Source organism: Sinohyriopsis cumingii, chromosome 15 (genome assembly GCF_028554795.1).
Source record: "Sinohyriopsis cumingii isolate HCF-2022 chromosome 15, ASM2855479v2, whole genome shotgun sequence".
Lineage (NCBI taxonomy): Eukaryota > Metazoa > Mollusca > Bivalvia > Unionida > Unionidae > Sinohyriopsis > Sinohyriopsis cumingii.
In genome coordinates, this window is record NC_142975.1 from 13,409,308 (window position 1) to 13,425,362 (window position 16,055).

Consider the following 16,055-nt stretch of genomic DNA (forward strand, 5'->3'; position numbering starts at 1 on the left):
CTATCAGCATTAAATTGTCATGTTTGGCTCCGTCTCATAGACATTACTACAGAGTAATGTAACTTGATACATCAAATCCATCATAAAAAGTACTACACTGTTTAGACGAAACAAAGTTTTGAAATCAGTCCATACCAACATTGGTGGGTTTTTTTGTTAAGTTTGATTGGCTGTTAAATTTGGTAGACATTAATGTCATATTTTTAAAAATTTTCACACTGTCCAATTTCAGTGTAACTGACAATTTTGGTAGAGTTACTGCCCCTTTTGACTGACACCTGTATGCAATTCTTGACATAATCTGGTGACTGCAACTAGTGTTGCAGTTATTGATTGACTTTTCAGATACTTGTCACATATTATGGTCATCATGACTCCAGTTTGTATTACAAATATCAGCCTTTTGTGACTTGCAGCTGTACACAACCAGTCTCACATTTGTTTAGGTGGAAATAGTAGTATAGCCGAGCCCCAGATAAGCATTTTGTTGATTTGCTTTGATACTTGGCATATCTTTGTCAGTTGGGTATTTTAAAATTCAGTTGAATAAAAGAAATAAATGTAACTTCAAAAATTGTGTTTAATTGGACAAAAAAAACAAAAATGGTACTTACGTGTACAGTTACAGTAGCACAATGGGATCTTTAGATTGTGAGTTGCTAATATAGATATGACTCATGGTGGCTTTAATTTTTGTTTTATTTCACAATTGAATTAATGATATTTATATCTCAGTTTCAACATCAACAAAGTAGCTACAAAAATGTTTTTAAAAAAAAACCATTAACTTGAATTTGAACTGTAATTTCAAACATTTATCCTTTTTTAAGTTGCCCTAAATAGCTGCCCTAAATTAGCATAGTCTTCACTGTTTAGCATGTCTGGGCTTGAATTCACTATATAATCTACAATTCCTTCTCTTTGTTTTTCTCATCCAAGGAATGATAGCTATTCTAGCATTATATGAGACAGCATTCAGGCCCAACATATCAGTCATCATCAGTGTGTTTAAATTTTCTGATCCAGTAGAAGCTTGAATTTGTTTTGTTTTGGATACTAAACCACAAAGCTATTGCAGCTAGCTTTGCATAGTTTGGCATCATATCCCTGTGTACTAGGATAATTCTTTTACATAGCTTTAGTGTGTCCATCATGGCATGTGTACCTTTGATCATGACCATGTAGCCTTGGCCATTCATCTTGAAGTTTCACTGGATCAAGTAAAGGTTGAATGACTTTGATTTCTGGAACAAGTCCTTCTTCCAATCCTCCCTGTATGACAGTAACTTGTTTCTCATGTCCTTAAAAACCTACCAGGTGTGCCACTGCATCATTACTCTCTGCCTTGCCAGGTGTGCCACTGCATCATGCATCATTACACTTTGCCTTGCCAGGTGTGCCACTGCATCATTACACTCTGCCTTGCCAGGTGTGCCACTGCATCATGCATCATTACACTTTGCCTTGCCAGGTGTGCCACTGCATCATTACACTCTGCCTTGCCAGGTGTGCCACTGCATCATGCATCATTACACTTTGCCTTGCCAGGTGTGCCACTGCATCATTACACTCTGCCTCTGATGTAGCATTAACGGTTAATGGCTCAAGTACTTTACTGAGATCTTCATAGATGATACTGTCCTCTTTCTTAAACCAGTTCATGATGTTTTTTCACATCTTTTTGACATAATCTTTCTTGATACTTCAAAATTTGTATCCATTCCCCTGTGGTGTGTCAACTTTAATTTATTACAGTACGTTTCATCAGCATGCATCAGTATTTCAGACTTCATATGTGATAAACATTTACCACCAGCAGTCTCATAACTGTCTTTTCTGGTTAGAGTCCCTTCAATTAATGTCCCACTTCACTGAACATCAAATTTCTCCTTTGAAAAATTTACAGCTCAAGATAGCTAGTTCATCATGTACATCAAGTATGAATGCAAAAACCAAAGCTATTTTGTACAGTGAAAAGTACTTATACTTTCCTTTTGTGCTTGCATTCTTCTCAGCTGCAAATTCTGAAAGTGTTGCCAGAACAGAGTTGAAAGACTCAAATACAGTAGTAACTGCACTCCTTGACCCTGGCCATCTTGTTGAATGGGGTTCTTTAATGGACAATTCTGGCTCATGTAACAACTGTTGAATGTTTTTAATGCAAGTATTCTCAAACTAGATGCACTTATGAAGTGATACAATGCATTCAACGTATTTTTTAAGTTTATCATGAATTCATTTTTCTCTATTCAATCTGTGCATGCAAGGGTGAATCTTGGGTTGGTACAATGTATTTGGATGCAGAATGGTGAATAATTGCTCCGTATTTGTCTTCCAATGTGTGTATGTTTGCCCATTATTGCAGATGCCCCATGATTAGCCAGATTAGTGCATTTTCCCATATTAATGGCCATTTTCCTAAATAATGAACATTCACTTAAATTCTCCATGCTAACAACATGTCTGGGTACACTTGAAATTTGAATGTTTTGGGTTCCTTCATTTGCCCAGACACTTGTAAGCTTTGACTTGGGATTCATTGATTTGCATGTATCACTGGTTAATTGAATATTATCATCATCATTAACAATAAGCCATGGGTATTTACTCTTCCATTCTCATAGAGTTTTAGGACTGACACAATTGCCAGGGGCCCCCGAGTGGCCGAGTGGTCTAAAGCTCTCACTGTTCCGGATCACTGCCATCTCACCTCTGTCTGCGTAGGTTCGAGTCCAAGGATCGGCTAGCGTGGGTACGTGGGAAAGCCTGCTTCTCGTGGGTCAGTGGTTCTTCCCTGGGTTTTCCAGGGTTCTTCCTCCACCAGTTATACTGGCCGCCATGTATAGCCTATCTTGTGCTGAAAAATGGCGTTAAACCCTAGAACAACAACAACACAATTGCCATCATGTCTTTTCTCGTTCATAATGGTTGAAAATGATGACAAAATACTGTCTAAAACATTGGCAATAGTTGCACTTGTTGGATTCACACATTCCTCAAGTTAATTGTCTAATATACCTGATACAGTAACTGTGGAATCTGATAGTAGAATGTTCAAAATAGCTCACTGATTTTGTTGTGTTTTTTTGCGATATGATTCTCACCTTGTTTTTAATCCTCAAAATATCATTTGGTGGGTTAGGTTGTCAGTGGCACTAAACACTTGAAAGTACAAAGCCTCGTAGGCTGGTGACATAAAAATTTGACTGGATTATAAAATTTATCTCAGTGCGCCGTGTAAAGAGCAGAAACTATAACCAATCAGTTGTTTAGATCAAGTGGAGGAAGGTGAAACTGCAAGAATGGAAAATGGTTTATTTGTGTTATTTCAAATAATTGTTTCCGTGGGATTCTATTGCTTTTTGGTACACTTGATTTATATTTTAATTGGGGTTTCCATTATTTTCATTTGCATAAATACGCAGTTTATCTGGGGCTCTGATATACATTCCTTTGGTTCATAGTGTGGTATGTGGGAGAATCAGAGAAGAATTTATATTAGCAATTTGTTTATTATTTCACCAGCTATTGTGCATATACATACAGTGGTGAAATGCCTTAAGACTGTGAAGTATCCATTGTATTCACTGGTAATTATCAATCGTTGTTTGAGATTAACTTTCATCAGTTTTAGTTAGCGATAGCAGCTGTTGAAACACATAGCAAAATTTGTTCAGAGTTACTAGTCTGCTTTGAAAATTGATGGTGTTGGGTCACTGCACAGGTGACAGTTTGAAAGGCTAGTTTGACCCCTGTGACTGTTACCTGCATTTTTATTTTTTCAAAATGTGTCTGTGCTAATTTGACATGTTTTCAGCTTGGTTTTTGTGAAGATTCTGCTGTTGTGATTAATATTTATGAAATTCCTGTCTACAGTGATGGTTACAAATTCAGTTTTTCTGGTTTGGGGGAAAATCTAAATGTGTAACTATCAGTATGTATTGGTCATATGTATGATGTAAGTATATTATTATTGATTGCTGATGCTTCTTTATGGCAATGTGTGTGTGTGTGTGTGTGTGTATTTGTGTTGGATTTTTGACATAACTTTAATAATTTTTCAGTCATATCACTATGACATCTGCATTGTGGCAGTTTATAGTGATATCTAGCACTGAGGCATCAACTGTCGTCCATTTTATAAGAAACAGTATTGTAGCTTTTCACCATTAGATCTTGGTTCTTTAAAGGGCTTCCAATGCTACCTCATGTTCCATCTTTTAGGTGGACATGTGTTCCTTTCATATATAATAGAACACTGTGGTATGGATAAGTCCTTGCATTCTAAGGTACATAACAACAGGCCCTGCCTAATATCATTTCCTATATCTTCAATTTCACATCATGTAGTTTTTATGTTTGCCCAACTATTTGTTGACATTGCTTTTGTATTTGAATGTTGCTTTAATAAACAAAGTTCACAGGTGAATTATCTTTTTTTTCAATCAGAAAAACAACAGGTAATTTTCACAACGTCAACTCTATTGTTTACTTCGTGCATATAGTGTTCCCGTTAGGGAGGTAGAGCTTGCCAACATATATCATGTTTTTGTTTCTCTCTGGGGCCCATTGTTATGACACAATATGTGGCTCAGAGAGTACAACTCATTTTCTGTGGCCCCGAGTGGCCGAGTGGTCTCAAGTATTCTCTGTTACAGATCACTGCCATCTCACTTCTGTGTGGGTTCGAGTCTAGGATTCGGCCAATATGGGTATGTCAGAAAGCTTGCCAGTAGCTTCTCGTGGGTCGGTGGTTCTTCCAGGCGTTTTCCCTGGTTCTTCCTCCATCATTTATTCTGGCCACCATGCATAGCCTATGGTGTGCTGAAAAATGGTGTTAAACCCCACAAGAACAACAACAAATCATTTTCTCTGGTTTTTTATCAGTTTGCTGAGAGCATCAGCGTACCCATGCAACTGACAGATTCAGCTATGCAATAGTGTTTGGATAAGTAAATGTTGCTATTACAATGCAGGTTTTTGGGGGATAAAACTCATTGTACTATCGCAGTACTTACCTACTACTATTGCCGAAAGCCCTCCTCCCACCCAACTCTGATATCTTGTGTAATTGTCATCTGTGAAAAGATGACAGGTAATATCTACCTTCTGTGCATGAGCATGTGACATACAGATTGGTGTACAAAAGGTCATTCTGACATTTCTCCACTCTGAGGGAGAATGTATTCACACTGAATGAACAGTGAGTTTTCAGCACATAAATAGGTTAGTTACACAATAGTGGCAGGAAAGTATTACATAATTAAGTTTAGGTTTTCCAAAATAAAATACATATTGATTCTGGAAAGGTCAAATGTCGTGGCCATTGTGAGTCAAATGAAAAATGGATTTTGCAGAATAACATTTGTTCATGGGGAAGTTCCATGACTAAGTTTTGTGGATAGTTTGCTCAGTTGATAATAAAGGAACATTTGGGTTTTGATATGTTTGTGTAACTTAACCAGAGGACTTGCTCATTGAGACTTATTCGTCAGTACTCTCCAGGTCAGCCATGCTTTGTAAATGCCTACATAGTGGATTTTTAAACATGTGATGGGCATATAATGTTGTCGCTTTTCTCCATTTTATTATTGTCACTGCTGTAAACTTGTCATGTTTCTGCTAAGTGATGGTGAAGGTTGAATCTAAATGTTTCAGATTCTCCGAAGACCAGAAGCTACCAAACCACTAGAAGGTCATATTTGTCAGGGTCAGGATTAACAGAAGGGTTACGATTGTCTTCCAGTCCCAGAAATGGAGGAGAAAACAGTTTTAAGGAGTTTCTATGGCAGCATGTGGAATTAGCTCTCACAAAAGGATTTGATGATAATGTTGGCAGACACCCGGTGCCAGCTACATTTGAGGTAAGCTTAGATTTCAAATTGCTTAAATGTTTGAAACATATTTTAAATTGTTGGTATAAATGAAGTTTACTTCCCATCTGTCATCTCAAAGTCTCCATTGCTAATTTCGTACTTGGACCCCCACTCCACCCCACTCCCACCTGTTTGAGATCATTTTCTTGGTAATGTGTCAGTGGAAGGCCAATCACACACTGCTGAAGTTCTTTTCAAGCAAGTTGTGATTTCTTGGAAAGGAAGGAGATTCTACTTGAAACAGTTGTTGGTGATGACAGGTCACAAAAGTGGTGTAGCAACATGGTTCAAGGAGAAAAGCCCTCACTTGATCAGCATTCACTGTATGGCTCATAGATGGAATTTGTGTACCTCTACTGCATCGAAAAACTTTCCATACCTCAATTAAACCTTTGAAGGCACAGTTAAAAACCTGTACTATCTTTTTAATAATTCTGCCAACAGAACAGCTGAATTGAAGGAAATCTAGAACATTCTGGACAGTCCTCAACTGAAAATCAGAGATATGCTTGAACCATAATATGGCTGGCATTTTATGATGCAATATATGTAATTTTTCACAGCTGGGGGGGCTCTCGTGGATCTTTTTAAAAAGAATAACAAGACAAAAAGAGTGTCAAGACTTGCTGAATAAACTCATAGACTACAGATTTGTGGCATGCATGAATATTATGATGGATATCATACCTCACTTAGCACAGCTAAATATGCTTTTACAGAAATCTGACTTGGATATAGCAGCTGTGTCACCGGCACTTGATATTTTGAATTCTACCTTACAGAAAGCAGACATGGGAAATCCTATCACCAGACCTGTATGTCTGAAAAATTGAAATCATCTAAGGATGGAGACAAAACTGAAATCACATACAATGGTGTTGAACTCAAGTTACACAGGATCACATTGAAAAAAGTTTCAGATGATGTATCTAACCTTCGTCACGAGTTTGTTACAAATTTGCAGGTGGTGATGGCTCCAAGATTTCCAAAGAGCAACACACAGTTGACAACAGCATTTGAGGTTCTTGGTCTACGTAACCTCACATTCCTATCTTCTAAAGAACAAAAAATGTATGGTTTTGACCAGATGACAACTCTGTGATCATTTTGGTCAGGAGAAGAAATCAAAAGAAGCTATCAGTCCCCCTTTGTGTGACCCAAAACATGTTTTGACAGATTGGTCTCTTGTTAAGACTATCATTAAAAAAAAAAATGTACCCTAGAGACAGAATGTGCAGACTCTGGCAGATTGTACGTCAACGTCATGCAGACACATTTCCAAATCTTCTTCAGTTAGCATCAGTGGCCATGGTTATGCCATGCCAAACCGTTGACTGTGAGAGAGGATTCAGCAATCAAAATCAAACCAAAACTGCAGAAAGAAGCGATCTAGAAGAATGTTTTCTCAGATTGTCTATATGCTGTATTCCAGTGTCTTCTGAAATAATAATTTGAAAATTAAGTTGAAATAAAATATGTTTTTTGCATTAGATCAAATTAGGTAATCAAAAGTTTTAGTAGATAGTGTTAGTAGTGGCCAAGTGTTATTTGTTGTTATTTTGTATGATGTCAGTAAAGTTAAATGATTCCAAGCTAAATCTGTGCACACACACACACACACATACATGTACACACACACACATATAATATATATATATATATATATATATATATATATATATATATATATATATATATATTGGAACCCCACTACAATTAGATACTTGGGGTTAAAAGAATTGGATCGCATTAATAATTAATATTGAGGTCACACTAATGTGGGGTTTTACAGATTTTTACTTGTTTCAGAGAACAACTCATTGGCACATATCAACATCGTTTACCATTGTGCCATCGTGGCATGCAGTTCATCTATAATGCATGTAATTCCATAGATTTACAATATTCAGTATTAAAAAAATCCCCGATCATTGTTTCTGAATGTTGAACGTTGAGTCTAATGTAATGCATGAACAGAGTATCAACACTGTTTACTTGCTGTCTGATATCGTACCATTAGGGCTTGCAATTAATCCATAATATATGTAATTCCACTGTAAAAATTGCATACATATTTAAACTATTCAGTAATTTTTTCACACATCATTATGTGTCTGAATTCATTGGGAAAAATTAACAGCAAAATTAGGTTAAGAAAGACGAAGCACGTGTACAGTTCATTACGTTCCAGGGTCTATGAATAGTGTCTGTAGAAATTTCATATTGCTTTTCTCATAGGTGTTTGCGTGTACATTTATCCATTGCAAATTTCCAATAATTAATGCTTGCACGCCTATTTGTTTGCATGACTACAGCAAGAATAATTAACAATCAACACATGCTTTCAGCATGTGTGATCTCTTCCCCATAATGACAATAAATTTTTTATACACTATTTCAAGTAATTTCATGTGCAAATAAATATATGAAATTTTGAGAGCCACGCCACGATCACGTTATATCCGAATTCATGTTATAGCTGGGCGGGTTATAGTGGGGTTTCACTCTGTGTGTGTGTGTGTGTGTGTATATATATATATATATATATATATATATATATATATATATATATATATATATATACATACATATATATATATACATACATACATACATACATACATATATATATATATATATATATATATATATATATATATATATATATATATATATATATATATATATATATATATATATATATATATATATATATATATATATACCGGGTATATATATATACCACATACATTAAAAATAACATGGCCTTTGTAGTGTTGTCATAAAGCAACTTGATATACCAATAGTATTGGTATATCAAATTGCGATTTGCCCACGGCGTATGAATACGCATAATGATCATGTTTTTATAGCTAATATATGCTCTAAACATGGATATGAATTTTTGTCATGCATAGATCATAAAAACAAAAGAACATGAAAAATTATTCAAACATTTTACTTACTCATTTCCTTGTTCTGGACATTCTCCAAATTGTTGTCTATACTGGTAGTATGCAACTTTTAACACATGGATCACGAGACAAACTGGACCCAATCCTGGATGGTGTGTTATACATTGTATCCCCTAGTATTCATTGCAGACACTTCTGACTTTCTTTATGGCACATCAACACATTCCCTTGCTGTGGGCATTACCAAACAATGTCCACAATTACACCTAAAGTAGTTTTCTTCTTTAATGCATAGTGCTCTGCTTGTCAAATTTAATCTCATATTTATGAACACATCAATAGCACAGTACAATGACACAAACTGACTAAAGTCAGGAACAGGTAAAACATTTTGTACAGCACTGAAAAATTAAATTAGATTTGAAAGAAAATAGAAGTTGCAAGTAGATGCTTACCACAGAAAAAAGGGTTTATATCATAAGTTTATAAAAATCAACTATTAGCATACATATGAGACATTTTAAATTTTAACTTGTACCTTTTACTTATCAACGTATAAATACATATCTGCCCATGTAATGCAATATACTTATACAGCCTTTATTACAGGTGAGAAAAAATCCATTTATAAATGAACAGGAGACTGTTGAACAGAACTATAAATATCATCGGATATATGTTTATCGTAACTTATGACCGTAGACATATTCAGAAAACAATTATCATGAATTGTCTGTCAATTTATCTTGTCTTTCTTCTTCGTCATCTTTATCTACAACTTTGGATTCGTCTGTATTGGAAATATAGGGTTCAAACTGGTATGGATTAATTTGGGTACTGGCAGCTGCTTATACACCATTATCATAATCTTCTGAGTTTATTACCTCCCCATCTTTGACTCTTCCTTAATATGACGATACCAACTTGGCCTTTGTTTACAAAAAATGTTCCAAATGTAATGTCACGTGAAGTCGTTGGTGGTTGCATTCAGTTATTATCATAGACAGGTGCAAACGCTACACTCTGTTGGTACCCATGCAGTTATTACTGAAAAATTGTTAATCTGATTTTTTTTTACATTCGTATTTTGAATATATATTCTCATTCACCAAGAAATGAACTGAATAAATGTAGATACACTGTTATGACACTTTAAGAAGTTAGTGTTAGGACTGGCCGACCTGGAGTTGGAATAATGTGACTGGGTGGGACATGATGCTACATGTCTGTGGCATGATGCCCAGTCCTAGATCACTATAAACTGCTACACTGCAGACATTGTAGCAATATGACTGGATAATTGTTAAGCCTACATTGAAAATCCAAATCAGAGACACACACACTCAAAATAGCAGCACATTTGTGTATTTTACGCAAGCAAGAAGCTTAAATTGCATAAAGATTTTTTTTAACGGCATTTTAATTACACAAAATATAATTTAATTTTAAACATTTAAAATTTTAAATCCTAATCCACTGTCACATTACTTGTCATGAGCATGGTCCATGTTTTATGATGTCTTGTTCAATCAATATAATCTATGCTGCTGGTTAAAGTTCCAGATGATCCAAGCATGTGGAAATAATGGTACTTGATCACCATGAAAACACTTGTTCAGATAGAGCCATGTAATAAAATGCACCCAGAATTAGTCTTGGTTGCAAAATAATTTTTGTTATAAATTTGAAAAGGCACAAATAACATTTAGATGATTAAAACTGAGTTTTATAATGCAAGTTTCATGTTTTGTAGTGTTCACAAAATACTCCCTCAAATTTTTTATAACACGGTTCCAAACCATGGAAACAAGTATCAGATTTTTTTAATCTTATCTAAAGTTAACTTTTGAAAGACCTCATGAATTAAGTTCATATTTGATATGAGACTTTAAAGGAACCTTGTCCAAGACTGAATGTTACTGTTTTGCAGCAAATAACTGTATAGAATTGTGGTCCTCGTATGACTTAGAATTTTGCCCTTCTATTTCTTTTCTGATTGATGACATTTGAAGGACTTCATGGATTGGAAGAGAATTTGGTCTGAGGCATTACATAAAAAGACCTGGGTAAGGTTTGATTTTCACCTTTTGCCAGCAAAATTTTACGTTGTTTTGGCTCCATTTTGACTCAGAACTTTGTGCTTTGCTCTTAAATTTCTGTGAACTAATTTTCAAAGGACATCATAAATTGAAATCAAACTGTGTGATGGTGTTATGGCTCCTGTTCCCATTAATTGCAGAATACTGGGGAGGGGAATCCATGTTGTACAAATCCTGAAGTGGGTAATATTACTAAATCTGCATGGCATTTGTGCTTGGCTTAGTTCGTGGTTCGTTTTCATCCATTCGGCATTTCATTCAAGTCTCCGTGTGCATCATATTCACATCAGCATAACTTTTTCATATATGGTCTAACAGTTATATTAGGATTTTATTTTATATCATTTCCTTTCCTTTCTAATCGCAGTAATATTAATTGGAAATTAATCTTGGTTTTTATTTTGTCTTATTAAATACGTTTATATAAATAGAAAAAGCTTAAGTTCAACAGATGGCATTCAATTTATGATCAATAAAAATATAAGAGAACTGATGTAATTACCTGTACAACAGTATATTTATTTCTTATTTCATTTTGTTTATATAAAATTGTACAGGTACAACTACAATTAATAATATCATCATATCAATGCCATTTGTTAGAACAATTTGCCTGGTTTGTTAGTAGTGACAAATTGTAAGTATATGAATAAAAAATGTGATCCTGGATTATGACATAAAAAGGTTCAGTGGGCCTGTTTTGAATGACACCTCCACCCCACCTCTCCAAACCCACAACCAACAGCCACCTGCTGTACACAGCCAGAATCCAAAATCCCTTGTCATTGATGACTTTGTGTTTAAAAGTATCCCTTTAAGACAGCCACCTCTCTAACATGGTCATTGGCCAACATATTGTTGCAAAGACTGTCAAATTTACCCCACACAATAATAGGGTGGAATCCTCATGAATATTTGTTGATTTCTAAATTAATGTCAGTGAAGTACCTAACTTGATTCAATCCATAGAGTTAAGAACTCTTGATTATTACTGGCTGTTATTTCCATGCTCAGCTTAAGTCAGCATAAAATAAACACCATATGTTATCTTTCTTGGCTAGTCCTTATATTTTATAAAATGTATATAACCAGATCAGATGAACAAAACTAACTTCATTTTTAAGCACAACCACAAACTGCCAATGAATAAATATGTCCAACAAGTGCAAATTGTTGTCAGTGTTTCAACTGTATGGTTTTATTTAACAGAATAGAGTGAAAACTAAACTGTTTTGTAAAAATTAAACAAAATAACTTATTTCCCCAGAATCAAAGTGAAAATGTAAAAAGATCTTACATTATTGTGAACTTAACCCGAAATAGTCATAAACGTTCTATCACGAATCTCAAAGTATGGAGTATTTCAAATAAGTTCCAGTGGTGTTCTGAATGAATTCTGATACTGAATGTACTGATTTACCAATAGCTTGGATTGTGGTGGTTTGCTAACAGTTTTGATGTTTCATCATTATATAATCCAAAATAATTGAATGAATTTACAATAACTTCAAGATAATAATTTAGTCTTAGAGTCAAAGAGCACATTGTAATTCAGATGAATAATTGAAATAAATAAATTAAAGCCATTCAAATGAAACACAACTAAATTTTATCCCTCTCAAGATCGATGAGATAGGAATGAGTGTTTTCTGATGTAAATACTGTATATGCCTCTTCACTTTACCTATGTTACAATTACCATTTTCTGAAAATACTGTTTTCTTTATAGAAAATTACTCCATATTATAAGCAAAGTTGGTTTCTGGAACCTGCTAAAGGCAGATTCAAGACTTTTTGTAGAACTCAACTGAATTAAACATGTTACAATTGATAATTATCTTAATACTTAACCTACAATGATTGACAAATATTACTTATATAATATTTTATTTACCAACCTTAATGTCTTAATGTCACTAGTCTGGTAGGCTTTTGCCGTTTATGATCATGAACAGATAAATTAAATACACAATACAAATTAAATATACAAACACTTGTCATTCCCAGTGTAGAAGGAAAAGTGAAAGCATTTCAGTTTAATGAAAAGAGGGAAAGTTTTTCATTCACTGCTGATCAATTTGATCTCAGAAAAATTACAATAAATATCACTAGCTGTACATTCTACAGCAGTGGGAAAATCGATTGAATGGAGAGCGATACTTGCAACCAGATATTTTTGTCCTGATTTTACTGACAAGGTATGATTGATGATTATTCATAATATTTTAAATAAAATTAATAAAGTATTATCATCTTGGTTCCAGTTAAGCCCTTCAAATTTTGTATATATGATTCACATCTGTATGATCCTCTGCTAGAAAGACCACCCTTCATTTAAGGCCACTTAGAGGCAGACAGGGTTGTCTTAATAGAGGGAACTCATTGTAAATTGACGTTGAATCCATTCACGAAATGCATTGTTTTATTTCATTTTGTTTATCATTTGTCATTCTGTGTTTTGTGTTTTGCATTTCATTCTGCATTTCTGTTTTTGTTCCACTGGTAACATTACCCATTTGAGAGTCTTTATGGGTGGGGGGCACATTACTTTCTGTCTCTTCATTTAACATTTTCTATGTCACTCTGTTTCAGTCTCTGTATTTGTTACATTACCAATCAATCATAATTTGTTTGGAGAACATCTACTGCCTTGCAGATCCACCCCTTCCAAGATAAAGAAGGTGTTCACAATGTCTTTAGTAACAAATGTAATAAAGGTCATCTTCTAGCAAATGTAGAAGTCAGACAAGACTGGTCTTCCCCTTTTACAGCAGTTGGCACTGACCTCTGTCATTCTTCAGTTAATACTTTCAGTTTTGCCATTTCTGCATGCTCTTACTAGTGGCCTGCTACATGATGTCTACTTTGTGCCTTTTAATCATTTTGAGTGATTCCTCCAAGTCTTTGCACCTCAGGATAGTAAACTTCACCTTTTGTCAAATTTAATATAAATCTCTGTTTCTTCATTGTGGCTTAATAATTTGCACTTTAGATGCCAAATTTTGTCATACAGTAAACTAGTCAGTGCCTCTTAATGACCTACCCTATGAGCTTTAGTGCTTATAATTTAGCCTAGTACTCAATTTGTTTCTAAACATTATATTAATTAAATGATGAGTTACTCCAGGTAATAAGCTATTTGTTCAGTTTTCACTGGCATTTGTCTTATTTCATAACATCCATTACACCAGTTCAGCATATCTCCATGGAATGGAAGAGACTCTGTCCTGATGGCCCGTCAGTCTTGCAATATGCCTTAGAGGCTCTCCAGATCATGTTCCTCAACCTCCTCTGCTGACAAGTTTCCTTCACTACACACATTCCAAAGTATACATTCATCCTGCAGCCAGAATGAAACTCCTTCCTCCTGGAGAGTGCTGTAGAGATTGTTCAAAACATAAATTCATCAGATTTTCTACTCCAGACTTTTTCTGGTTCCTAAAGATAATGGTAGCCTCCATCTAGTCATAGATCTGTGCTCTCACTGAGCACATACTGGAATGGAGAAGCAAAGGTTGGTTCAGTACACTCTTCAGGAGGAGATTTTTGAGTTGGCTTAGACCTCCATGATGCATATCTTCATATTCCATTCACAGGTCCTCTTGGAAATTTCTGGATTTGCCTTCAGGGGCGTTGAGCACCAGTTCAGAGAACTCCGTTTTGGTCTGAATCCCAGCCTCTGATCTTCATGAGAATCATAAAGAGAGTCAAACACAATTGTGGACAATGTCACTGATGTGGACTAGGCTCTGAAGTGTGGCATGGCGCTATACTTCAGAACCTTGTCCACATTTAGGACATTGTACACATCTATGACATAGTACATATCTATGACATTGTACACATCTATGACATTGTACACATTTATGACATTGTACACATTTATGACATTGTACACATCTATGACATTGTACACATCTATGACATTGGACACATCTATGACATTGGACACATCTATGACATAGGACATATCTATGACATTGGACACATCTATGACATTGTACACATCTATGACATTGTACACATCTATGACATTGGACACATCTATGACATAGTACACATCTATGACATTGTACACATCTATGACATTGTACTAAATGGATGACAGTCTATAAAAGCACTTGGTATGCAATCTTTTCCCCAAGGCATAAAACTCTGTGTTTTGTACTTGCTTTGCCACATATTTCCTAGGAAGACAGATGCAGTGTAATTCCATCCTAGCTTTTCTCTCACTAGGGCATGGTGTTCAAAACCCTTTTGAACCAAGTCTATCTTCCTCAAAAATGTGCCTTGAAAATCATCTTAGAAGTGTCCGTAATATGTTCACCAAGCCGAATTTCAGTCTTGGACTTTCTTTGCCTCTTGGATTTTCTCAGAGCTGCTGTGGATCACATTGTTTTGGATCTTCCCATTCCAGTGGTAGCTGAAACTTGGCTTTCTAAATCATGTAATCAAAGTTTCCGACTACATGAGGTTTCATCTCAGGAAATGGGAGGACTTCACTTTGCTTATGGTGAGTAGCCTGGGACTTCACTTTGCTTATGGTGAGTAGACTGTTGCTTGATAAACCAACAGTATTCATGATCTGCACTGACACCAGCAAAGTACATCCTGTCTTACTTTCAGTAAGTGCTTGGGGTTTGGCCCCTTTTGTGTTCCTTACAAAGTGCATGGGGTTTGGCCCCTTTTGTGCTCCTTACAAAGTGCATGGAGTTTGGCCCATTTTGTGCTCCTTACAATGTGCATGGGGTTTGGCCCCTTTTGTGCTCCTTACAATGTGCATGGGGTTTGGCCCCTTTTGTGCTCCTTACAAAGTGCATGGGGTTTGGCCCCTTTTGTGCTCCTTACAAAGTGCATGGGGTTTGGCCCCTTTTGTGCTCCTTACAAAGTGTATGGGGTTTGGCCCCTTTTGTGCTCCTTACAAAGTGCATGGAGTTTGGCCCCTTTTGTGCTCCTTACAATGTGCATGGGGTTTGGCCCCTTTTGTGCTCCTTACAAAGTGTATGGGGTTTGGCCCCTTTTGTGCCCCTTACAAAGTGCATGGGGTTGGGCTCCTTTTGTGCTCCTTACAAAGTGCATGGAGTTTGGCCCCTTTTGTGCTCCTTACAATGTGCATGGGGTTTGGCCCCTTTTGTGCTCCTTACAAAGTGTATGGGGTTTGGCCC

The 16,055-nt window shown here is 35.7% G+C and overlaps 1 protein-coding gene and 1 pseudogene across 2 annotated transcripts in view; one reads left to right on the forward strand and one right to left on the reverse strand.

Moving 5' to 3' along the window:
* Positions 1-16,055, forward strand: part of LOC149781283 (nonsense-mediated mRNA decay factor SMG8-like) — a 161,143-nt gene that overhangs the window by 48,602 nt on the left and 96,486 nt on the right. For both annotated transcript variants that reach the window (XM_089935366.1, XM_089935367.1), the window contains exon 11: positions 5,659-5,864. In XM_089935366.1, the coding sequence (XP_089791492.1) occupies positions 5,659-5,864 (206 nt within the window). The remainder of the gene's footprint in view (positions 1-5,658; positions 5,865-16,055) is intronic.
* LOC149781284 (uncharacterized) lies at positions 1,659-2,414 on the reverse strand (annotated as a pseudogene).